At 39.4% G+C, this 26,263-nt stretch overlaps 2 protein-coding genes across 3 annotated transcripts; one reads left to right on the forward strand and one right to left on the reverse strand.

Moving 5' to 3' along the window:
• Positions 1-1,930: 1,930 nt before the first annotated feature.
• cdc42l (cell division cycle 42, like) lies at positions 1,931-8,341 on the reverse strand. The gene is made up of 6 exons (XM_083887525.1): positions 8,302-8,341; positions 6,083-6,187; positions 5,898-5,970; positions 5,675-5,784; positions 4,871-5,068; positions 1,931-2,919 (listed from the first exon to the last, which is right to left on the reverse strand). Exons 2-6 carry the CDS (start codon positions 6,185-6,187, stop codon positions 2,830-2,832), a joined length of 576 nt encoding a protein of 191 aa, XP_083743651.1. The 5' UTR covers positions 8,302-8,341; the 3' UTR covers positions 1,931-2,829.
• Positions 8,342-9,584: 1,243 nt separating this feature from the next.
• Positions 9,585-25,073, forward strand: mlf2 (myeloid leukemia factor 2). Of its 2 annotated transcripts, XM_083893148.1 has the most exons (19): positions 9,585-9,869; positions 11,879-11,987; positions 12,077-12,112; positions 12,873-12,926; positions 13,043-13,171; positions 13,444-13,603; positions 13,730-13,943; positions 18,327-18,412; positions 18,592-18,687; positions 18,810-18,868; positions 18,962-19,031; positions 19,146-19,279; positions 19,983-20,205; positions 20,297-20,494; positions 21,198-21,274; positions 22,604-22,728; positions 23,587-23,695; positions 24,559-24,617; positions 24,787-25,073. In XM_083893148.1, exons 1-19 carry the CDS (start codon positions 9,826-9,828, stop codon positions 24,854-24,856), a joined length of 2,052 nt encoding a protein of 683 aa, XP_083749274.1. In that variant the 5' UTR covers positions 9,585-9,825; the 3' UTR covers positions 24,857-25,073. The 2 variants fall into 2 exon arrangements, with proteins under 2 accessions (XP_083749274.1, XP_083749275.1); XM_083893149.1 differs by lacking the exons at positions 9,585-9,869; positions 11,879-11,987; positions 12,077-12,112; ... (1 more) ...; positions 13,043-13,171; positions 13,444-13,603 and having other exon boundaries at positions 13,863-13,951.
• The last annotated feature ends 1,190 nt before the right edge of the window (positions 25,074-26,263 follow it).

Raw genomic sequence — 26,263 nt, forward strand, 5'->3', positions numbered from 1 at the left:
GTGTGTTCCTGACACAAACCACTTCTGTGTGGTCTGATCAAGAAAATCTAATAAATACAGTAGTTTCATCCAACGGCTGTTTGGTGAGTTTCTTATCGAACAGATGTTAATGTCAAGATTTTGTCTCACTTAAAAGTCCTGATTTAGCTGCAACATTAAAGGTCACCTGTTCAGTTTCTGGCCACTAGAGGCGCTATGACAGGGGTCTTCAACCATTTTTGTTCCTTCTCCACCCAAATAAAATGGAGCTGCCCATTTGACGACTTTTATACACATATACGTGTAAAGGCATGATAGTTTGTTGCATTTATGACATTTAAGAACTACAATAAGAAAACTTGACGTTTGATTGCTTTATACAACCTTTTATAATGTGGAGAAACAAACGTATTTACTTTGATATAAAACAGAATTATGTAGAGCTAGTCCTTCCATTGTTCGTGGAAAATATATGAAATTAAAGGTAACCCACTTTGAAATAAATAAGGCAATATTTGGATTTTATGTAGTTCCTGGTGGAGAAAACATGCCTGGCTTAAGTATGTGGATCCAAAGATGGACAAGGACTCCCAATGGCTTGATGGAATGAAAACCAACCCAAATACTTGACAAAAATTGTGTTTGGGTTGGTTTTCAAAATAACACCTGACATACACATTGGATGTGATATGGTGTTTAATTTGAAAGGAAACAAAGGAGCCACTGCAGAGGCGCTGAAGAGTCACATGTGGCTCTCGGGTCGCAGGTTAAAGATCAAACAATTGGAGCAACCTCACAGAGGACTCCAAGATGGCTGCCAGGTGGCGTCCACCTGCCATCAGGGGTTTCCCACGTCTCTGTTCCCTGCGTTGGACATTAATGAGCGTCATTTATCTCCACTATGTCTCTCGCAATGAAAACCCTTTAAGGTGTGAGGATCTTGTTCCTCATTTTACTTATTATACCTTATTTGATTTTGATGATTTGATCACTGGAGAGCAGTAATTCCAGCCTTATTTGTATCTGCGTCGCAAACACATGCACTGTGCTCTGCTCAAAGTATATACACTCCTGCCAAAGGCAAACAAAAATAAAAATAAAAGTATAAAAAGCACCAGCAAAATGGCAACAAAGAGGATATGGGTTTTTCCATGCGGAGATCATACACTTAGCTGATTGTATTTTTTTTTCCTCCATCTGATGAAATAAAACCATAAATGAACAACACTAAAGGTCTGCCTCTCCAATCTACATTTAATGACTGCTCTGTATTTTCAATAAAAATAATGTAAAAGGTGAATGTTAAACATGTCAAACAGGTCGTAATACAACTCAAATAAAACTTCTATTGTGATTTGTAATAAGTAATAATTGCCAAATGCTGATTATTTAAAATTGGCATATAACACCCTTACTGTACCATTACCTCTGGTACCCCCAAGGGAAGGGTACTGAAAAATGGAACCTACATACTGTACCGGACCGTTTCATTGTGTTGAAACAAACCTTTTGTGTGTTTCTTAAAGTAGAAGAGATCTGAATCTTGTGTCACCTCGAGACTGATGAGGACAGAAAGGCAGGAACATTGCGTTAATGAGGCACAAAGGTTTCAACAGATTGTAGGAGGGCAGAAAACACCAACAAACACCCACAAAGACTAAAACACGTTTGTGCCTTGGTAACAGAGGTGTGAGATCACCTGGGCATACGTCATCTCAAGGCAGCGTGTTAGTAATTACTCAGAATTTCATTCAGGTGGTAGAAGTTACGCACTAGAGCTTTAAATATTTTGATATTTTTCTTTATACTTTAGGAAAAATTAATTGTAGTCAACATAATGGATGCATGTGTGTTTTGGTGAAAAATACTACTTTATACTTTATAATCTGGTGCGCAGGCAATATTCTCCCACAAAGATACAAAGCAAAAGCTCCTTTACATGTCATTAAACCATTTTTATTAAAAATATCCTGTGATTACAAACACCCAGAAATTTACTATCAAATGTTATCCTCTTAATCTCAATAAAGACTAAGATCTATCAAAAAAAATCAAATAAAAATACAACTTAATGTGTTACATTATCAATTACTCAAAAGTTGGTAGTCTAGCAATAAAAAAAAATCTGGTTAAAATAAAAAGTCAAGTTTCAAAACAAATAAAAATTTTCCCAAAACAAAGTCACAGAATTAACACAGTATGAACATAAGGAGAATAAAATAGAAAGTTATCTGGTGAAGGGGAATTGTTAAGAATTCACTTTGCACTCCCACAAAACATACTGGGGTTTGGAAGAAAGTTATCATTTCAGAGAGCGACCTTTGTACGGAGTGACAATATATTTCTTGTTCTTTCGTTATTCAATCCAAAATGGTGAGAAAAGCAAGCAAACGGAGTACCATTTAACATTAAGTTGCCCCTTTAATGATCTAACAGTTCACTAAAAAACTTAACGTTAAATGTAAGCAAAGTGTTCAAAGGCAACGAAATAAAAGAATCTTTCTTTGAAAAAGAATGGAGCGACGTTGACAGGCAGGGGGGGGCCCGCCCCACCTGATTGTTTGTAGAAAGAACACTGCGTTTAAAAGAAGAAGAAGAAGAAGAAGGAGCTTTTAGGTGACACTTGCTGCATTAACTGCATGTTGAGGTTTTGCTGCCTCGTCTGCTTTCATTTTATCAAAAGGCACAATCAGTGTACACGTGTATTAGAATAAGACTCAATGGCACTGCATCTCCCTTCCTCTTTTGTTTTGTCCTTTAGTTTTTCATAATAGCCATTGATCATTCTGGTGTTCTCATTCACCACACCTTATTTCTTACACCACTATGTCTCCCAGTGTCGTTGTTCATCTATAGCAGAACACACTTTTTCTTGGATTTGGTCTCTGGAGGCTCCAAGGCTGCCAGGATGGCCTCGTCAAACACATTCTTAAGCCCTCGCTGGAAAACAAGAGTGAAGCATAAGTGAATTTGAGCCATTATGGGTTTTGGTTTGTTTTACAAATACACCGTGCAGTCACACACACTAATATTTTGTTTGATGTAACCCTCAGGCTTCAGTTGAATTCACCACCCGTTATAGACAAAAATGTCCCCTTCCAAAAAAACTGCCATAAAAATGTTACAGATTAATATTTTATTTTCTGCATAAATCTCTTAAACAACTGCCGAAAACTACCAAACACTGAAACATTTTGAGGATTTTAACCCTTTAAATGCAGTTTGATTACTTGATGTCACTGTTATTTATGTAAATAACAATCACAAACACGTTAAATGCGTTAAAGATTAGCCAAATATTTATTTTGATGTATCATTAGTACATGTGCAGCATCAGACATAAAATGTACTAACTTTAAGCCATAAAGGACAAAAATGTCCAGAATGATGCCTGAGGGTTAAGCTTGATAGTTTTATACAATGTCAAAGGATTTGTTTAATTCCTCATTTGCATTCATTGCTTGCCTTCATCTTATATTTATGAAGAGAGAGTTGGACTGCTGTGTCAAGTCTTCTCAAGCATGTATCAAACATTCTCAGTGGGGTTAAGGTCTGGACTGTGTGCTGAGCAAACCACGTGTGAAATAATGACTCGTGCTACCTGAACCACAATTCTTTCACAATTTGAACCCTGAAGAATTTTTGGCACTGTCATCTTGCAAAAAGCCAAAAAGACATGGGACCCCATTTAAACCAAACCATGTTTGTGTTACTGTTATTCCCTTTAAAAGAAAGCGGGGTACACCGGTACCTGGTGCATTGCTATTTAAATGGTTACTTCAGGAATCTGAAGAAGTGAATGCTGCTCTGATGAGAAGACGGGTCTGCTTGTGTGCAAGGTAATGATTTAGCAACATCATGAAGAAAATAATTGGTAAATTACTACCAACGCCGATTACAATAACATGACAAATATTGGCCACAGATTAAACCATTGACGCCGGGAGAGCGGCTGCGCGTTTTATTCTCTCATAGACGCCGGTAAAGCGGATACATCGACCGGGATTTATGGTTAAGACATAATTATGTTTGAAGACGACGAGGTCGGCGATAACGACGATAAATACAACCGCGCACCAGGGATGACAGTGGATTTACCTGCAGATGCCACAGCGCTGTAGGCTCTATCACAATCTCATGTGAAGCAGACTGTTACAGTCATTACATGCTGTTCTTGTTCTTCACACTCCATCAGGACTAAATCAAGTTGATATTACTTTATTTTCTTACTGTTTTCTAATTGAAAATAGTTATTCACTTTAATTTTACATTTCTGTATCTAAATAAACTAAACTAAACTAAATTGATCGCAATACTCGTGGGTTTTCAACACCCGGGTGAACACACACATTTCTTCTTCTGCTGTATCATTTGTAGCAGCGATGCAAATTCCTGCATCACTCCTACTACAGCACTATGATGCACAGTTATTTACATTCTGTTAGCAACGTCTAGTCCGTTAGCAAATAATATTTGTGGCAAACTTTACTTTTCGCAACTTGGGACAGTGCTCAATATTTGTTATTTCATCAGTCATATCAACTGAACAATCGAGTGACAGACTGACCAAAGTAAAAGATAGAAAATAGTATCATAACATTGTTATTGGTGTGTGTTTTTTTCTTCTTCCTTCGATTGTCTTGTTTCCAGCAAGTTTGTGATGTCACATTTCATACATGATGAAGGAGGGAAATAATAATAATAAAAAAAAACTATCAAAAAGAAAACCACCAACCACAGGCAATGGGAATGGTGATGTCACTTTTTAAAGTGGGTTCGAAAACCCCATTTATACTGGCTAGTGTGAAAGTTGAGTGTGATGATTTTTTTTTGTTCAAGCAAACTAGTTTTGATTACTCTTAAAAGAAATTTGGTAAAATGAGTCTCATACCTGTGTAAGAGCAGAGCACTCCACGTATTTGACAGCCCTGAGCTCACGAGCCAGTTTCTCTCCGCTCTCAGGATATAGAGGCCGCTGTTTGTTCTTTGCCAGCTTCTCAACCGTGTTGCTGTCTTCCCGCAGATCCACCTGTGTGCCCACCAACAGGAAGGGTGTGCGTGGGCAGTGGTGAGAAATCTCAGGAACCCACTAAAAAAGAAAAAGATAAACAAGTTTCGTTACTGAAAAGAATGTGTTTTTATAGCACAAAGTATAGAGATAAGTACTAAAAATCTAGTGTTAACTTACTGGTCAGATTTGTAATGTTTGCCTACTGGAAAAAGCTTGTGACTCATTACACACTTCTAGAAAACGTATACATTGAGGATAGCACTATCCTCAGCCTTTATCATGCATACAGAACTTTAATCACACAGTCAATCAACTCAAATTAAACAAAATTATAAAAAATAAAGTAATTTTTAAGCAAACATTGACACGTTTTCTCTTGAGGAGTCTTCACTTTGTGTTAAGTGGAATATGTCGTATATCTTGTGGTAGAGCTGAAGAATTTGAGGAAAATGTCTAATTGTGACAATGTTTTGACAAATATAGAGGTCTGTCCAAGTGACCAATGTTCTCTTTTAAATCATTAATAGAAACATTAAAAGACAGTAATTTCAGTATGTTTGCATTTAGACCAGTCTGTTTGCTTTTTTGTTCTGCAGTTTTGACCAAATCAAGATCATGTTTTTTCCCCAATCAGTGTAAAATAACTATTAAAACAAAAGAAGTAAAGAAAGAAAAAGAAAAAACCTTCTCTTTGACGTTTTCAAATGATGAGGGGGAGACGACAGAGAAACACACAAGGAACACATCCGTCTGTGGATAGCTGAGAGGACGCAGCCTGTCATAATCCTCCTGACCTGAGAGCAGCAGTCACAAGACAAGAAAAAGAACGGAGAAGTTTTTTGTCAGTGTCACAGTGACAGAAATGAGACATGAGAAAAAAACACAGTTTCAAGGTTGCTCATGATACCTGCTGTGTCAAAAAGGCCGAGTGTATAGGGCTCTCCCCCGATCATCACTGTCACTGCATAATTGTCAAAAACCTTTGAAAAAGAACATAAGGACAGACATCAGTTAACACCATGAGAGTGTGTGAGTTCATGCGTTAACCACGCACAGTACTTTTTAATGCGACTGAGCAGTGACTCTTCTTACCGTGGGCACATATTCTGAGGGGAACTTGTTGGTCGTGTATGAGATCAGTAAGCAGGTCTTTCCTACTGCACCGTCTCCTACCACTACACATTTTATAGTCTGCATCTGCAAGGAAATAGAGATAAAGGAAACATCACAAGTGCGTCAACTGCTGTAGACCAGACAGTTATCTAGATTCTGAGAGAGGAAGTAACACACGACAACTTTAAATGCATCGTATTGTCACGCATGGCTTGGTGCACAGCAAGTGACTTAATTCCAAATGACTGAAAGAAAAAAATATATTGTATTACATTATATTTAATATATTGCAAAGAGCATATATTTATAATCTAATCATGATTAGCTGATTTTAGCTGCACAGAAATCATAGTTTTGTAAATTATTTGGCACCAGAAAATAAATTGGCAGCCATTTTTAATATCATATAATAATAGCATGTAAAAAAATAACCAATATTTGCTCTTCCCAAATTCTCAGATTGTTTTGTTTTTGAAAGTTGGTGAATACAAATAAGAGATTTAGATTATGTCACCTTGACCTGTGGAAAAGTATAACAGTGAACTATCATTGTATTTTAAAGACCAAACACCCAAAAAATATAATCATTAGTTGTAGCTCTGTGACTACTAAGTAGTTAAATACACAGGGACTTTTTAAGGGAAGTAGGTTTTGCTAAACATACAAACACATTTTCACAACATTGAGCAGCTGAAGTCACTAAATGCTGATATTTAACTTTTGACATACATAACACATTTTGAGCTTTCAAAAAAAACCAGAATGGACTCTCATATGGCTGCTGTGCAGTAAATCACAGTCTTCACCTGTGTGAGTCTGAACATTCTCATTGAAATGAATGTGGACAAAATAAAGACTTAATGTCAAAGGGAAGGTTTTTAGATTATGCAGGTGAATGTCATGCATACCATGTATTGTTCTGTGTAATTATAACACATGAGGAGGAAAAGCACAGGTTTTTTTTGTTGGTTAAATTAAAATTAAAACATTATGGGGACTTTTCGTGTAATTTGAGACTTTACTTCACTAGGAAGTCACATTGAGATTTAAAAAGTTGTACAAATGAGACCCAGTGCAGTCAGTTAGCAGCATAATAATGCAACTGGACAACTATGTAAACAACAAAATGAGAAAAACAAAGTGCAACTGTAGATGAATAAGGTAGCAATAATTAGGCATTAAGCTATCATGGATAATTTACGCAACATAATGCAGTTTGCAGTAACTACTTCCTTAATTACTTGTTATTAATTGTTTGAAGGGGGAGGTTTGGACAGAATCATTCTAGGACCAGTGACTAGCTTATGAAAGGCTCGACTCATCTCTGAGATCATGACTTTTGACTTGTAATACAAATATGTATATGTACGTATGTATTGGGCCTTTTCTTGCTGTGATAAATCAAAATGCATGCTCTGGAGAAGGAACCGTTTTCTATAAATAGATAGTTTACCATATTCTAATACTACCATTTCCATTTGGTGGTGTTTCACAGCAACGTGAAGTTGTCAGTGATTGAGAAACAAGAGGAGTGGAGGATCTTGACATAAGTCGTTCTAGGCTTGTTATTACATGTGCGAGCAAAGGTTTATCGATGACAGTGAATCACTTCCGCATACTGTAGGTTACATACCAAGGATGTTAAAGAAAGAAGAACATGACGGCATATCTGTCCAGTGAGGTTTTGAAACAGGCCCGTACAAACACGTACGACAAATAAGTTAGTAGTTTCCGAGATAAACGCTGGTCTGAAAACAGTTTCAACTCAAACACACACATTCGCAATTAAACGAACAGTCGACACGAGCCGAGCAGCAAACGGCGAAGGGAAGGTTATTAGCACAGATTTGGAGAAGTGTTACGGTGGCTGTCAACAGACAAACCAACGTGTCAGTGATCTTACCAAGTACAATAACTACAAGCAAACATAAAACACAGAACAGAGGAGAGTTCACTGAAACAGCAGCGACACTAACGACAACTTCATTAACACACACACACTCCCATGTTAGCCAACTCCACATCGAGCTCAATGGCTGAACGAGCACCACATTAACACGGACTGACAAACCCGGTAAACAAGCCTTTCCTCCGTTCGTATGAACGTTATATGACCCGACAAACTCTTATGGTGTGTGTCCGATGTTTTAAATGAGCATAAATGATACAATTCAGCCTGTTTTTCTGAGTCTACTCACCGTTTTTCTTCTGGGGGGTTAGGCGTTGGTTACATCCGGGTTTGAGGGTTGAATTACTCTTTGCGCAGCCGCGAACAAGACGAGCGACGGCCCGTGGCCATGGATGTATTATAAGAACTGGATAGAGCACCGCCCCCTCTGCCCGTGGCCACTCTGGGTACTGCAACTGTCCACATGACACCTTGAGACATGGACATAGGCTTTTTAGGGATATATATATTTTTGATTCATGGAGTAAAGGCCTTTAAACATTTCACATATTAAAAAACAAATACATCTTTTCTGGTGAAAAGCTCAGTTGTAATGATCATGAATGCAACAGTGAATTAACACAGCACAGCGGCCATTTTAACTTGTTTTTAGTCTTGTTTTGTCCATGTTGATAATGGATTGGTTTGGTGAAAATAAACATGAAATAAGTCACAGATTAATGAAAATGAAAATTAGTTGCATCCCTGTTTAAACCAATTATTTAACTGCTGTGACCTGACAAAATGGCTGAATTGAGCCAAAGCTGTAATTGAGTATAATATAAGCAAGTAGGCTTGGCCAACATTGAGCTAAGGCTAATAGTGAGCAAATAATAAGCCTAAATTAAGCATAAAATTAAGCACAGCTTCAGGTTTTATGGCAGTTGGTAAACAACGATTTGGTTTTAGTCTAAACACAGGAACAGGTACTTTTATATTGACATTTTCAGGGATCTAATGTATGTTTACTGATATACACTGACTGAAACTAAACACACACGTAGACACATAACAAGTCTTCCAGGCCTGGCGACAAATGTTTTTTTTTTTTTTTTATGGCTAAAACATTGCTATTCTTGTTAGATTTTTTTTTCTAATTGTCGATTACATTAAGTGCACATATTTGACCTTTCTGTACAAACTAAATACTCGAAGGTGCTCCTGCATGGATGTAGGCCATGGATCATGGCCCACGTTCCTACCTGAAGAATGGAAACACCGCCCCCTGCTGGTCAAAACACACTCCTCATTTCTCTGTCCGCTTGACTCTATTTTCAGTAAATGTAACAATGTTAACCAATAAGATTTTTTTTTAGTAATTCTCTTTTTTAAGCAATTTCTCTTCTGATAAATCTGATATTTCATTAGTACAAAGGTATAATGTAATATATAATTTGTTTTTCTCTAACAAGATCATAGCTTCAAGTTTGACGGAAATACTTTATTTTGATAGCTCAAAGCTACCGGAAGTCTTGTACGAGTAGCTCTGATGCTACCTTGACAGCAGTGTTTGCTTCTCTTTGTCAGAAGACTGACTTCCGTTTTCATGTTTTCGCCAGGTTTCTGGAATTTACTATCCACTGACACATAGAGCTGTCACTGTTGGTAACGGCATAGCGAGGTCTTCGTATTATTCCGTGACGGAGCGAGTCAAAACGCCTCGTTTTTAACCTGCCCTCAGTTTTGAGCACATTCATCTGCTTCATCCTTGAAAAACGCGACTGTTTACCTTGCTAGCTGGCTAGCATCAGCCAGCTGAGTTAAATATCTCAGCATGTTTCGCTTCTTGAATGACGTTGATGACGACCCCTACATGATGTAAGTACTGGCGTTACTTAAACTGCATTTAAATACTGTTGTCTGTCGGTGTTTTACTAATCATACATGGCTGGTGTGGAAGATTTTTCTGTTTGTGCGGTGGCGTGAAGCAGGTACCTTTGACTCCAGCCAGCTGTGGTGGGGGCCTACGGTGGTCCACCATATTGGATTGACAATAACATAAAACCGCTGTCAAAGCTCAGCAGTATTTGTTGCTGCTGAGTGCAAACAGAGATCACTTGGTGCAAGAACGTTACAGTTTGCATCATGTTTGTTGTAGCTATGCTAAAGCCTTTTGTTTTGCATCTGTAATCAATGACAGCTTTATGTCATTTTATTCTTTACATAACATTTTTTGGTTTGACTGTCGATCAACTGGAACTTAACAAGATACTGTACACAGGTTTTTAAGCTATAAAGGTTTCAAAGGCCTTCTATGTAAGTCCATGAGTGATCTGTGTTTTTTGGTGTTATGTTAACCTTAAATGAACCAGTATTCACAATTGTTGGAAGACAATAAGAGTTAGCATTGCACATATTTCGATTTAAAGATCAAGATTTACCTTTGTTTTCAGGTCTTGTACTTGGGTAAGCTTCTTGGTATTTTCTTTACTTTCCTAAAGTGTACATGGTCAAGGCTATTATGAAAAATTCTGCCAGGGTCCTCCTACTTTAGAGGACTTGATTAATGTGATATACGGTATATTCATTATGGAAAAACCATATAGATCAGATTCAGGTGACTGTACATCCATTGTATTTTACCCCCGCCCCCTTTTGTTTTCTTTTTGCTCCATACACATGTTGTTGTCTTTTAATTCGTTTTTGTATGTCTCTTGCTTGTTTAAAAACAAAAGTTTGTAACTTATAACCATGTACCACAAAACATGGTTATAAGTAACTATATAGCTATGTTTGTTGTCTTTGTGCATAATGTATTTGTAACTGATCAGATGGTATGCAAAGAATGTAAACATTTAAAGCTCAATCATTTTAAACTGGGAGTTTTCAGCAGCTAAGTTAATGTGCTTAAATTTGAAACATAAAAGAAACAAAATGCAAACTCCCTCTCGAATACATCCTACTCCAGTCTTGTTTGTGCAGGTGGTTCATGCTGACTTTATTAATATCAGACTCATGCAGGAAGTCACACATTAGTATTTGCAGCTGATCATGAGCATGTCACACATGCTGTAAGCAGTTGTCTAATTGACCAATCAGAGCAGATAATGCTTTTAAAGAGGCGGGACAAGACCCAAAACTGAGTATTTCAGATAAAGGGTGAAAAAAACCACTGCAACAATGTATGGTATGAGTTACATGTTGCCTACCAATCAGGGAAAAGTTGTGCTTTGCTTTGAGTTTGAAGCCCTCTCTTGAAGGAGCCAGTGTTGGGTTAGGTTTAGTTTGGGGTTGGTCCAGGTGGTTGGTGAAGGAATACTTGTTACAGTGCTTTGTGAACAGTTAATGCAGTTAATGCCAACTATTGGCCTTCAGCTTTTGATTAAATACTCTCGCAAGGAAAGGAATGTGGCTTTGCAGTCCTTTTGTTCTTTTTTTCTCTAGATATAGGGTACTTGCACTTGTATGGCAAGTGGAAATAAATGTGCAAACCCTTCACACAACTCTCTCCTGCCTTTGTGATTAATGAATTAGAACAGTAGCTACAAGTCAAGCCCATTGGAACCTTACTACAGCTTATTACTACTTACTAAAGACTCTCAGTGGCTTTGGAATTAAGTGTACATTCACCACTGCACTCTAATTAGGTCAGAGAGTGTTTATTATGGGCTTGTGAAAACAAACCAACTCCAAAAGTATTGCATACTTTATTTAAATAACAGCATGGTAATGTGGGCACAGCGAGTTTTCTGAGACTTTGGTGCCTGAAACTGGGTGAAACTTTTGGTAGATGGAAGATGAGAATCCTCTTTTGCAAGTGATGTGTCACATCTGCATGATACATTTGATATATTTTACTTCATAAATAATATTTCCAATTTTTCCAGGGATCCCTTTGCAGCTCACAGGCAGCAGATGAGCCTGTTTGCACCCTTTGGTATGGACCCTTTTGCTCTTGCCCCTCAGATGCAACCACATCGTGTACCTCGTAGACAGGTAACATGTCAGTTTATTGTGTTCATGTTTATGTGTACAGTTCACATTATTTAAATTTGATTTTACACTTTGTTCACATTTTCTGCTAGGCTGGTCCATTGGCCCCATTTGGCATGATGGGAATGGTGAGTATTTCATTTCTTTCTTTCACAAAAGCAAAAAGTCCATTCTTGTTTCCAAAAAATACCTTAAGAATTCCAAGGACCTCTGTGAGGTTTTGGTGGTTAGTTTCATTGAATTTACAAATCTGCATTTGTTTATTGAGACCACTACTTTTGCTTTGTCACTCATAGATAAATAATTGCATTGTTTGTCAATTTGCAGGTTAAAATGTGTGTAAATGTAGTTATTTGGTTAGTTTTTTTCGGTTGTTTTAACTCTATTTTGTAAGTTCATGGCGTTTTGGGGGTGTTCAGTTCAGTTCTGATCATTTTGTTCTTCAAGGGGAAATTCAGTTTGCAGTTTACAAAAAAAACATGCAAGGACATAGAACAACATAGACATACCCAGCACAATCAAACATGACTTCAATATATTCCAATCAAAATGCAGCTTCATAAACCCTTTCACTAAAGTGCAATGAAAAGAAGTCAGTTAAGTTGGTTAATACAGCTTAACTAATTAATACAACAGTAATGTAACTAAGTGTGGTTTTATGAAGTACAGAGACGGTCACACATATGGAGCTTAAAACCATGGACATTTGCTCATGCTGGGAACATGACTGACGGCGGGGACATAGGGAATGACAGATTTTGGCCATTCAGCAGAGAGCTCAGCTAGTGAAACCTATGCCAGCTTTAGTGTATGATATCTTAAGAATCCCTTATCTGTTTGGTCTTAAGATGAGAATTTAACAAATCTCTAATCTATTTTTTTTTTCAGGGTGGCGGATTCATGGATATGTTTGGCATGATGGGAGAAATGATGGAGAATGTGGTGAGTGAACTATGTCGCACAGTTTCAAGTAAACAGAAGTCATTTCCCTCACGGCTGAAATTGCAATTTGAAAGTTGCTCTATCTCACCTTGCTGTTTGTTTTTATATTCCTCTAGGATAGAATGTCCGGTTCACCCAACTGTCAGTCCTTCTCTTCCTCAACGGTGATCTCCTACTCCTCGTCGGATGTAGGGGCTCCTAAAGTTTATCAGCAAACCAGCGCAACAAGAACAGGCCCTGGAGGGGTGAGAATAACTTTTATCATTGCTTTTAGCACAGGGAGTGCTTTTTTGGTGCAATTTAGGCAGACATGATTAGTTTCATTCTCGAACCGGGGCTTTGTTTTTTAAATCCAGGCATGACTGAGACTTTTTGACTTCACGAACACATTAAATGATCAGAATTTGCACACAGTGTAAATATCGTAGTTGTTTTACAAACATTTCAGAGTGAGATCAAGCAGAGTGCAGGGTTAACCCGATTGTTTTTGTAAAACTAAGTTGACTTTTCACCTCAGCTCCGCGAGACACGGCGGTCAATGAGGGACAGTGAGAGCGGCATGGAGCAGCTCGCCATCGGCCACCACATTGGAGAAAGAGCACACATAATGGAGCGTTCACGAAATCGGCGCACAGGAGACCGCGAAGAGCGTCAAGATTTCATTAACCTCGATGAGAGTGAGTCTTTCGGGTGATTGATCCACAGCGAAACAAAGTACAATTAAGTGCAATTACATGAGATACATGTTGTATTTGTCGCTTCTTAAACGCCCCCCCCCCCCCCCCCCCCTCCATTCCTGCTAGCTGATGCTGCATCGTTCGATGAGGAGTGGAGGAGAGAGGCAGGAAGGTATGTTCCGCCACACGCCCGTGCGCTGGAGTATGGACGGGATCGACGGGCTGGAGGTCAGCAGCTGGCTCTTACTGCCCCTCCGAGCTCGACGCCTCCACCAGGTCATCGACATGAGTCACCCAGACACCGTCAGCCCCAGCCCCAAACCCGCCCACGTTATGACTGGTGAGAAGGTAAGAAAAGTGCTGTGGGCCAAGTTGAAGTTGAGCTAGTGTAAATGCAGGCAGATTAATACATACAAAGAAATATCAGCAATACTCCTCTGATTTCATTGTCAGTTTTAAGACTGCAGTGTGTAACGTTTGGTTAAGGCCACATTATACTTCTCCGACTGAGTATGCGTTATCCGTCTGCGTCACCACGGAGACGACTCGAGCCTTCATACTTCTGCGTCGTGGTGATGGATACGCGCTGCAATTTCCCGCCCGATCAGTAGGGGTCGCTGCGCAAGGTTGTTGTACTTCAGGCTACAGTGAGCAATGGCGTCCGAGAAAGAAAGAGAGAGAAAGACTGTTGTTGTTGAAACAGTGGCCGTTTCTCACTTTTCTGTGTGACGGAACGCAGTTTTAAGATAATTTGAGGCGAGAAATTGTCCATTTAGAGTCTAAACATGTGCTGTGTGTATTAAGATATGACGTATTTATAGTTTGGCAGCAGCGTTATCGGCGGGGATCAGCTCCGCCTCTGTGGACGCTCGGTGCTCACTGTGAGCCGGCATAGAGCAGCGTTATCTCGGCCTGTCCTGAGGACCAATCGCAGCTCTTGCCGTCTCTGTTGTCCCTTGACGGAGTGACGGACACTTAAAAAATATCTCGTGCAGTCGGAGACGACGCAGAGACTCTACGACAGGCTCTGCGTAGACGCAGAGTCTCTGCGTAACCTACGCAGAGCACTTTACGCAGGAGTATAAATTGGGCTTTACACTTGCTGCTGTTATTGTACCTGGGTCATTGTGTATAGAAAGAGAATAACATTATTATCATGCTGCGTTCTTCATCCGCTTTCATTCGTTTGCATTCATCTTACTTTACGAGCACAATCGGCATTGTGTGAACTCATTTGACAATGGTTTGGAAGGTTACATACATTCGTTAATGTTACACATTTTAATAACATTAAATGTATAGTTTTAACCCTGAAAACAAGCACATCAAGTTATCAGTATTCTCACACGCGGTTTGAATGTTACATTGTGTGAGATGAGTTTGATTATAAGTATTTGAGCCCTCACTGATTTTGTAAGATCATCCACTAACAAAGGTATGAACTGTCTATAATTGTAATGGTAGGTTTATTTTAACAGGGAGAGACAGAATATCAAAAAGAACATCCAGGAAATCACATGAAAGATTTAAAGACCAGCTTTAAGTCTTATCACCTCATTCCTTGACAGATATGTATATGTAATATAAACTATATAAACTGTTCCATATTGAAACGTCTCAGTATCAAATGAAAATGAAAGTAAAAATTGGAGTTTTTACATAAAAGCAATACAATTAAATCAGCGAGTGACATCCATTTTTACCGCTCTAGTGGTTTGAAAGGAAAGAAAGGGGTATTTATTGTCATTATACAACCGAAATTGCATAAACATAATTACAAGGTCTGATGGAGGGTTGATCAGAGCCACTGTGACTGACCCGATGGTGGGAGGAAACCCACACATGCATGGGAAGAACATGCCAACTACAAACCACACAGAAAGGTCCCAGAAAGGGGAATCGAACCCAGCACCTTCTTGCTGTGAGGCAACACCGCTAAATGATTCATGATCATGTAACAGCTGCCCCATGATGAGAAAACAGAACAGAATCCTCACCTGTGTTTTCCGTCTCGCGTGATCTACTGTTTTCAGGTGACACACTTGACGAGGCGAGCAGACGGAATGATGGAGTTTAAGGAAGATTTCCCTGATGCTGTGAACCATGTTGAAGACAGAAGTTGATGCCTGCCACAACCTCCTGTCGTAAATGTTTGATATGACTGGACTGTCTATATATAAACAACGTATTACACACAACCAAGCCCTCACACACACCTAATAGTTAACATTTACAGTCGAGCTTCTTAACTGTTACATACAAAACACACACACACATAAAACGTGTTTTTGAATTGGGTAAAACTACACTCACTTTATACAGTAAATACACATTCTGACCACGGCACAAAAGTGCTAAAGATTACAGTGCATCTGCTGTACAGTCCATTTTATGTTCGTGAAGACACTAGTGTGTCAGTGAATTGAATTGTATACTGTTAACTAATTAATCTAACTAAATAAAAGTTCATTAAACATTGTTAGATAATTGCAAAATGTGTCGTCGTTGTGGTTGTGTTTGAGTGTGTACAGACTGTATACATGCTATGTTTTATTAAAAATGAATATCACAAAACATACAGAGTTAAAGGTTGAGTGTGTAGTATTTAGGGGGTTATGGATCATTTAAGGTCAACGTCCCTGTGGGTTCATGTGGTTTTCATTACATTCATACAACATTTTAAGAGATAAATCAATCAACAGATATTGAATACAGTATTTTATATTATATTTTAGTTCAATTTTTATCCATCCATCATCTACTGCTTTATTGTCACGGGGGGTGCTGTGCCTGTCTCAGCAGACATAGGGTGATAGGTGGGGTACAGCCTGGACAGTTCGCCAGTCCATTGCAGGACCACATATAGAGACAGACAACCATTCACTCACTCACACTCTCACACCTACAGTCAATTTAGAGTGACCAATTCACCGAATCCCCAAATCTGCATGTTTTTGGACTGTGGGAGGAAGCCGGAGAACCCACGCACACACTGGGAGAACATGCAAACTCTGTGCAGAAAGGCCCTCGTTAGTTAGTTTCTTATCACCTCATCACACACTGTTGTGTTTTCATTTGTTTCATCCATTTATCCAGGTACATTGTAAGCAAGACCTCTTCCAAAGAGTCTGAAACTCTGTCTCTAGAGAGGGCTTTTTGTGCTTTTATACCTGTGGGGCGGTTGTTAGGGTTACGTATGCCGTGGAGCAGAATGTTGCAGGTCTTTTTAGGGCTTTGAAAAGTGGTGCCATTCACCCTGGTGCATGTTGATGTACCATGAAAAGAGATTGTGCAGACTTTGAAGGTTTTCAGAGAACTGCTGCTCACTGAATGTGTTCTCTTTTCCAGACCATTCTCTGTAAATGGCTCGTGAGTGAGTGCACGTTGTTCTAGCAGACAAAGTCATCCATGCATTTACCCCCAACTGTATGTGCACGTATTCTGTCTCTCTTGCCTGTTCCACCATTTTTCTAGGTCATGTGACATCCAGATGGCGCAGCCAATGAATTTTTTTTTCTTTTTTTTACGACAAATCTCTCTCACAGTGGGGCCCACTGCCAGCCTCCCCCCTGTGCTCACTGTGTCTTTACTTACACCCTTGACTATTTTTAAATCCTCCTCCTCCTCCCTGCAGCATGTACTGCTCCTCACACCTGTCTACCTGTCTCCTCGTCTGCTTTGATCCTCATTACTGGAGCTCTGAAGTGTCTCGTCAAAGCAGCTCATGTGTGCGTCTGCCTCTGCTGAGATGTTTCCTCCTCGAGTGTTTTTTGATATCGTCTGCCTGTCGTCCACATCTGAGCTTTACAGATGTTCCTTTTCATTTCAGCAACCCAAACCCTTAGTTTTACAGTCGCACGATGACACTGCCTGGATTATGATGATCTGTTACCGTAGCTACTGTGCTAATGAAAAAAATAAGAGCTGGTATGAAGTCAGCAAAACAATGTTGATTTTTATCAGTTGAAACCTGGAAACACAGTACATGTTGCTCAGCATATTTTTTATTTGTCCTATAGATGTGACTTGCTTTTCTGCTTCACTCCCCTCCCCTCTTTACATCTTCCAATGACTCACACACTCCCCCTCCCCCCGGCGTGTCATGTGTTTTCACCCCCTGCACCTCCCTCCTCACCAACACCACCTCCTCTTCCATCTACCTCTCTCCACCATTATTCTCTTGCTTTCTCCACCAGGCTTCAAACACGCTGCAGGTAACATTTAAAAAGATTGATTCATTTCTCTATCCCCTCCATCACCCCGAGCCTCCTCCTTCCTCCTCCTTCCTCCTCGTCGCCCTCTGCATTTGTCTTCTCTCTGCACCGTCTTGTCTCTTCACTGGTCCATATTCTCTGTCACTGACTGAAACAGGCTTGTGGTCCGGAACAGGTTGTATAGTAGATAAATAAATAGGTATGCGTTATTATATGTATGTTTCCTTCTCTCTGTCTGAGTCTATGTGTGCATGTGAGTGACATCATGTTCCCGCGGAGCATCTTTTCCACAGCTTTCCATCCCTGCGGCTGCGTCACTAGCATCACTGTGTGGAAGAGAAGTCTTCATTTTCATATGAATGTGTTGGTGGGGGGTGGGTGAGGGGGGGGGGGGTTGCTCAAGCTCATGCCTCTCTAATTAAATGAGAATCAGTATATAGTGTGAGCAGTGAACTGTCGTGTAGAACTAATGGTTAAATAATAATGCCCCCATTTATTTTCATTTGCAGGATGTCTATTGTGAGTATTGTTGCCAGGGAGATCCTGGACTCCAGAGGAAACCCCACTGTGGAAGTAGATCTTCATACAGACAAAGGTTATATATTAAAAAAATTGCTCTTTTATCAGTTGTATTTGACAATAAATTCTGGCTCGATCGAGTCCAAACACACGTCTGTCTTTCTCTTTTTCTCCACAACCTTTCACCCCCCCCCCCCCCCCCCCCTCCTGGATACCTGTCCCTCTCCCTCCACCTGTCCATCCTCTGTTTTCCAGGTCTGTTCAGGGCTGCTGTGCCCAGCGGTGCATCCACTGGCATCTATGAGGCTCTGGAGCTCCGAGATGGAGACAAGACTCGCTACAAGGGCAAAGGTGAACACTTGAGACAAAGACGTCTACACTCTCCTCTCTGTCTTTCCTCCATCGTTATTGACTCTGTCTTTTGAAAGACTGACTGACTCCACAACACGTCTCCTTCTGTCCTGCTGTTGCAGGTGTAACTAAAGCCGTCGGTCACATCAATGACTCCCTTGGACCTGCCCTTGTCCAGTCGGTGAGCAGGAATGCACAATCTAGAGGAGAGTGTGTGGGGGGGGGGCGGGAAGATGGTTGAGATGATTTTGAACATGGCTGCTTCTCTTTTCAGGGAGTCAGTGTGATGGAGCAGGAGAAACTGGACAATATCATGATTGAAATGGACGGCACTGACAACAAATGTAAGCCTCGGTCACGCCTCGCTTACAGGAACAGGGTGTGTGTGTGTGTGACGACGTGTGTGTCTGCTCCACTGATTACTGAGTGCATGCGTGACTCATCTCTGTTTCCTTCAGCTAAGTTCGGGGCCAATGCTATTCTGGGAGTATCACTGGCCATATGCAAAGCTGGTGCTGCAGAGAAAGGTGTCCCCCTCTACCGTCACATTGCTGATCTTGCAGGAAATGGAGAGCTTGTCTTACCAGTTCCTGTGAGTCATATACAAAAGTCTTGTGCACAGATACAATCCTTACAAAAAAACGATAGCACTGTCCTACTTTTTCATGTCTGATACGATAGCGATATCAATCAAATACAGCTTTACCTTTTTATCTGAGCTGTTAATAACAATTGTCGTCAACGGCTATTTTGCTGCTGCTGGGTGCATTATGTAATAAATGATAAAATCCTCCTAATATGTCACAGAGACTCAGGAATAATGTTCATATAACAAACTGAACTCACCAACAACAACAGTACAGACAAAATATTTGCATTAAAAAAACATATTTTGCAGACTGCAAATCATGTTTATGTTTTGAAATCATGTTTTGGCATGTGGCGCCACCTACCGCCGTCTACCAATCATTGCAGTCAGTAGAGTCTCCGCTGCCGAGCAACCACGGGTTGCCAGTTACGTCTGAAAACGAAACCTAAAAGACCTCGGTATTTTGAATTTGAATGTAGTAACTGTTTTTGGCCAAATTCTTACATATGGCACCTTTAAGTTTTTTTTATTCTTCTTTTATCTTGAAACAAATCCACACAGCTGACATGATTACTGCCCTCATACATGTTCCGTGGTTCTATTTTTTAGTGAGGCATATTAAGGGTTCCTATTTCCAATCTGTGATTTTTGACCAGTATCAGTCTGATATCTGAAATGTTCATCTCTGTTTGGCCCCAAAATGCAGGCGTTTAATGTGATCAACGGGGGCTCCCATGCTGGTAACAGGCTGGCTATGCAGGAGTTCATGGTGCTTCCTGTCGGGGCCGAGTCCTTCCGTGATGCTTTGCGCGTGGGGGCCGAGCTGTACCAGACTCTGAGAGGTGTCATCAAGGAGAAGTATGGTCAGGATGCTACAAATGTGGGAGATGAGGGAGGGTTTGCACCAAATATACAGGAGAATAGTGAAGGTAAGCACAACCCTCTACTTAAAAACAATGGAGATGTTTACACATGTATATAGTATAAATGTATATATGTACTCCTGTGTCTCTGCTTCAGCCCTAGAGCTGATAAAGACAGCCATAGAGAAAGCAGGCTTCACAGACAAAGTGGTGATCGGGATGGACGTCGCCGCTTCAGAGTTTTTCATCGAGGGCAAATACGACCTGGACTTCAAGTCTCCACCTAACGCTGCCCGTAACATCAGTGGTGAAGAGCTGGCCAACATCTACCAGGGCTTTATTAACAACTATCCAGGTGTGTGTTCGTATGTGTGTTTTTGTTTTCCATATCTTAAAGGTGCATTATGTAATAAATCATAAAATCCTCCTAATATGTCACAGAGACTCAGGAATAATGTTCATATAACAAACTGAACTCACCAACAACAACAGTACAGACAAAATATTTGCATTAAAAAATATATTTTGCAGACTGCAAATCATGTTTATGTTTTGAACTCATGTTTTGGCATGTGGCGCCACCTACCGCCGTCTACCAATCATTGCAGTCAGTAGAGTCTCAGCTGCCGAGCAACCACGGGTTGCCAGTTACGTCAAAAAAACGAAACGTAAAAGACCTTGGTATTTTAAATTTGAACGTAGTAACTGTTTTTGGTCACATTCTTACATATGGCACCTCTAAGTATTTCTCTAACCACTTAGATAGAGGTAGATAAATGGAGAATCTCCACAGTCTGATCTCTGCTCCTGACACATTGCTGTGTTCAGAGGTTTTAATTATACCCTGTCGTGCACAGAAACAGGGACCTACACTTATGTGGCTGTTTACCCTGTCACTGTTGTATTTCCTGTTTAAATGTGCATGTGTGTGACATCACTCACATTAGTGCCATGTCACTGTTGTCCTGGTCATTTTGGCTCGTAGCTGGGTGTCAATTAGGGTTCATGCATTTAAACGTGTGCAGACACATGACTTGACCGCTCTCCCTTTCCTTCAGTTGTGTCTATTGAAGATCCTTTTGACCAGGATGATTGGCCTGCATGGTCACAGTTTACAGCCTCCGTGGGCATCCAGGTAAATTAAATTTCATTTCATTTCATTTCATTCAATTCAATTCAATTCAAAGAACTTTATTTTTCCTCAGAGGGCAATTCAACGGCTCATAGAGCAGTCATAAAAACATGTGAGAAACAGAAAAGAAAAACAGAAAAACGCAAAGAATAGGAGGAGCAACAGAGCAAACCGAGGCAAGAGTATGATCATCTAAGATTCACTCTAATCTGCAAACATATACGATATACGGTCAAAATACAAAAATAATAAATACAGAAACTATATAGTTAGTGGAACTGTTTATAGAGTTCAGACAAGACGTTAAAGGAGTCTGAATTATTGGCAATATGTCCTTATTATGAGTTCAGCTGCTCCTTAAAGACCTTCATTCACTAATATTATCAGTTTTATTCAGCAGAGGTTGAAATGTCCTGATTTGAAGCTACTTTTATACAATAATAAAACTGTTTTCAGTGGACTTGCTAAGCTGCTTAACGTTAGAGCTGAAACAATGAATCCATTATTAATCGATTACTAAATGAATCCTAGACTGTTTTGATAATCCATTAATCCAGAGGTGTCAAACTCATTTTCACTGAGGGCCACATCAGCATCATGGTTACCCTCAAAGGGTCAGATGTAACTGTCATACAGAATAAATGTAACTAAATGTAACCAAATATAATGTAAAATAAAGGTAACTACTCTGTAACATATTGATAAATAACTTTCTGTATTTATTACTTATTCAATTTCACTCGTCGCATGATGCATATACAATGATACACTGCGATCTTGTGGCAGTGTCGTCACTTTGCGGGTAACGCAATCGCCATGCATTGTGGGAAATGTAGTTTATGGTCGGTGCACGCCTTAAAGCAGCATAGACCTATTTTAACACAGATTTTTAAGACCAATTAATCACTCGCGGGCCACATAAAATGACGTGGCGGACCACATCTGGCCCCCGGGCCTTGAGTTTGACACGTGTGGATGAATCGGTTTGAAGCTTCTTTCATTATTAAAACAAGATTTCTGATTGTTTCAGCTTCTTAAATGTGAATATGTTCTTTGTTTCTTTGCTCCACATAACAATGAAATCATTAAAACTGAATCGTTTTGGTTTGTGGACGTTCGAGAACATCGTCGTTTCCAGGTTTGACAAACACTGACGTTGTCTTTAACATTTTCTGTCATTTTATGGACCAAACGATGAATGGATTAATCGAGAAAATAATCGACAGATTACAAAAATAATGGCTCTACTTGGCGTCCACATTCCTGAGCTCCGTGTGTAGAAATGCAAGCGTTTCTCATCTGCTTCTATAACTGTGTTGTGTTCATTTGCAGGTGGTTGGAGACGACCTGACAGTGACTAACCCGCGCAGGATACAACGAGCCGTGGAGGACAAAGCCTGCAACTGTCTGCTGCTGAAAGTCAACCAGATTGGCTCTGTCACAGAGGCCATCAAGGCGTGAGTTGGTTTTGTGTGTTTGATGCAGAAATGTGACCACACATATGTACATACATTACTGTGCAGAAGTCACCATCAGATTGGCTGTTTTAGCAACGCTTTAACAACAATAGAGGATAATTATTTCACTTTACTGGAACACATCCAGAAAATATGTATGCAGTTTTTTAACGTTTAACCCTAGAACACTATCGCTCAAACCGGGTGATTTTTACCCGAGACAATAATTACACCCAATAAAAAGTACTCAAAATATATCAAAACATGACAATACATGACCAATTTGAGTAGTATTCTTTTATTTTAAACTGTGTCATGTCTAACAAAATGAAAGAAAAAAGCTTCATGAGGGGACCAGATAAAAATGCTCCAAAATGACTGGAAAATTAGGAATTTGGGATTAAAAAAAAAAAAAAAAATGAATATGAAAATTTGGTTTTCATGATAAACACATACATTTATTTGCTCGGGTGAATTTTCACCTGGCAACTGTGTTCTAGGGTTAACCCCCCCCCCACCCCCACCCTTACACTTGAACAATAACACAGCTCTGTTCATAGAATCTTAATTAACGTTACTGGTAAATCCCGTGTTTGTCCTACTATTTCATTTAAAGAAATATCTACTGTAAAAAATGTCTATTACGGCAGGTTCATTCAAGACGTGCTTACACATACACATGTTGCATGAGTTAAATATACAGTATATAAGACCGCTAATATATAAGACCAGCTTTAAGTTGCATCACTTCATTCCAAATTCCAATGATCACAGAGTTTGACAGACAGAGCTGATGGTGGTGAACCCTGAAACTTTATTATTATATTTGTCTTCACTGCGTCTGCCTCCGTGTGTCAGGTGTAAACTGGCCCAGGAGAACGGCTGGGGAGTGATGGTGAGCCATCGCTCTGGAGAAACCGAGGACACTTTTATAGCTGACCTGGTGGTTGGTCTCTGCACTGGACAGGTAACACACGCTCACAACTGTTGTGTGTCACAACTTCTTTGTTGTGACACTTTACGTACATGAGAATATAACATTAAACTAGAGCAAACACTCAGGGAGCACAAACCACTTTGTGATCCAGTGATCCACCACCAAAATCACCAACATCTAGTCTGTTCTTCCTCAGGCTCATTTACAAGAGAGACTATGTCTTAATAAATATCACAAACACAAGAAACAGATTACAAACTCTAAATTAAAATACAATAGTGGTTTAAAGATATTTGTTTTGTCATTTTGAGTTCAGGTTATTCCAAGCAGAGGGGACAGTAAAGCTGAATGCTTGTTTCCCCATAATCCCCCAGATATTTAATCAAAATCCATACTTAACTTAACTTAACTTGAGATATGCTGCTCACAATCAGACACACAAACAATGCAGCAACACAAGCAGCTTGTGAGGAAACACTTGTGTTGTAGCTCAAGTGATACAATATAATAATCACAAGTATAAATCAAACTATGTTAAAGAAATGATTATTTAAACAATTTTAACCAAAGATCAGCTAATATCTTGCAAAAGTTTTGATGTTGATCGTCTTGAAGCTCGACTTGAGGAATACTCACTATTATTTACCATTCCTCGTCTTGTCTGTCAAGATTTCAACAAAATTGAAAATATTTGTGTAAACATTACTTAGATTTGAAATAGCACTAAGGACTAAGGAAATAACTATTTCTGTAAGGTCTTCTTTATTCCTGTCCTTGGTTGATCTGATAATACTGAATATCACAAATAATGCAGCTGTCTGTGTGAGCCATATATATATACTGTTTATATATATATATATAATTTGTATTATTATTTTTTTAACCCCTTGCAGATCAAAACTGGAGCTCCCTGTCGATCTGAACGTCTGGCCAAATACAACCAGCTCATGAGGTGGGAGGAATGTGGATGTGAAGATATTGTACAGAAACGCTGTTTTATCACTCACAGCATATTATGCAACTAAGTGCATGTCCCGTCATTCTCTGATGTGCTGTTGTCACATTTAACACATCCATCCATCTGCCTCCTTCACATCTATCTGCCTCCTCTTCCTTCTCAGGATCGAGGAGGAGCTCGGTGACCAGGCTCGCTTTGCCGGACACAACTTCCGCAACCCCAGTGCCCTTTGAGCGCCAGCGCAAGTGAAACCCGGTGTGTTATATATTTCCCCCCCCCCCCCCCGAGAGTAATGTGATAATGACAGTTTGAGCAAAGTCGTGCACTAAGACGCACGTTCAAGACTAATTAATTTTCACTGTAGCATTGTAGTTTGCAATACACTGACGATCACTGACTTTATTGATGAAAGAATCACAGTCTCGTACATGGTTTGTTTGTCTTCACGACTCACTGCAGAAAAGGTCTGATCTTTGTGCCGTCGTTTGCTTTTCCTCGTGTTGTTGTATCTCATGTGACTATCGAGCAGCTTTCTTCAAAATTGTGTCTGTTACTTTGTCCACAGTTGAGCTTAAAACACGTTGATGGATAAATGTGAACTCAAAATCAAAGCTGTCTGAATTTGATTTTTTAAAATTATTATTATTATGCTGCTGTACTGTGAGTATGTGATATTAGCCGGTACAATCATATTCTCCTACTGGATTTAGTGTTTTTCAGTAGGACATATTCTGTGCTTGACTATTCAAACCTTGCAAAATAATTCTAAACGAGTGGATCTTGCAGGAACCGAGGAGGACGACTGCAGATACTGCTTTGAACTTTTTCAAAGCACCACATTAATTCAGAAGGATTTCATCCTGCATGAATTTACTTTTCAAACATGTGGTCATCCAAAGAAAATTAAATTTAATCATGTACGACCACTAAATATATGTATCATGACCTACAATGATGTTTGTGTCTATTAAGTTTTAAATGATTAATACAGTGTATCACATGAGGAGCAGTCTGGTGAATCTAAAATAATGATCAGTATTATGTCATTGTAAATGGGTACAGCTGTTACTACTATTACTATAATTATTTTCCTCATTATTATCAGTATCTTTGTTGTTATTTATATATTATTGCATAGCGTTGTGGTGTGGTGCAAAGAAACAATACAATTGAGGACAATATAGATGAACAAACAACGGCAAATAATGCTAATAATAAATATTCAAAATGTGCCCCACAACAAAAACATGAGGCGACAACAGTGTGTTCCCCACAAAATAGAGGGGTCAATTTTGTTGTTTCAATAAAAAATAAAATAAAACTCATCTTTCGTCGACAAAAGGATTCAATAGAAGTGAATAATATAACAGGGTAAATTAACCCTTTAAGGTATGCACCAAGAAAAAAAAAACAAATGAAAAATTATTTATTTACATTTTTTATTATTTTATTTTATGTACTTATGATAATAACAACAATCAATAGTTGTTTTTTTGTTTTTTTTAAATTAGACCCTACAGTATTTCAGATACAGGCCTCTACCAAACGTCTGTTCATAATAAACCTGCTTTGCATAATTCATAAAGTACAACATTGAGAACAAGTTACATTAATTAGTGACTTAAAGTGTGGTCGACCAA

The sequence above is a fragment of the Microchirus variegatus genome (genome assembly GCF_963457635.1).
Source record: "Microchirus variegatus genome assembly, chromosome: 1".
In the NCBI taxonomy this organism is placed as follows: Eukaryota; Metazoa; Chordata; class Actinopteri; order Pleuronectiformes; family Soleidae; genus Microchirus; species Microchirus variegatus.

What these genes read in the sequence shown, in the direction of transcription:
- cdc42l (XM_083887525.1), bottom strand. Translation starts at nt 6,187, where the DNA reads ATGCAGACTATAAAATGTGTAGTGGTAGGAGACGGTGCAGTAGGAAAG. An exon ending in CCTCAGAATATGTGCCCACG is followed by an intron (nt 5,971 to 6,082) that starts GTAAGAAGAGTC and finishes TCTTTTTCAAAG; the next exon opens with GTTTTTGACAATTATGCAGT. An exon ending in CGGCCTTTTTGACACAGCAG is followed by an intron (nt 5,785 to 5,897) that starts GTATCATGAGCA and finishes TGCTGCTCTCAG; the next exon opens with GTCAGGAGGATTATGACAGG.
- mlf2 (XM_083893148.1), top strand. Translation starts at nt 9,826, where the DNA reads ATGTTTCGCTTCTTGAATGACGTTGATGACGACCCCTACATGAT. An exon ending in GATGACGACCCCTACATGAT is followed by an intron (nt 9,870 to 11,878) that starts GTAAGTACTGGC and finishes CAATTTTTCCAG; the next exon opens with GGATCCCTTTGCAGCTCACA. An exon ending in TTTCATTAACCTCGATGAGA is followed by an intron (nt 13,604 to 13,729) that starts GTGAGTCTTTCG and finishes CATTCCTGCTAG; the next exon opens with CTGATGCTGCATCGTTCGAT.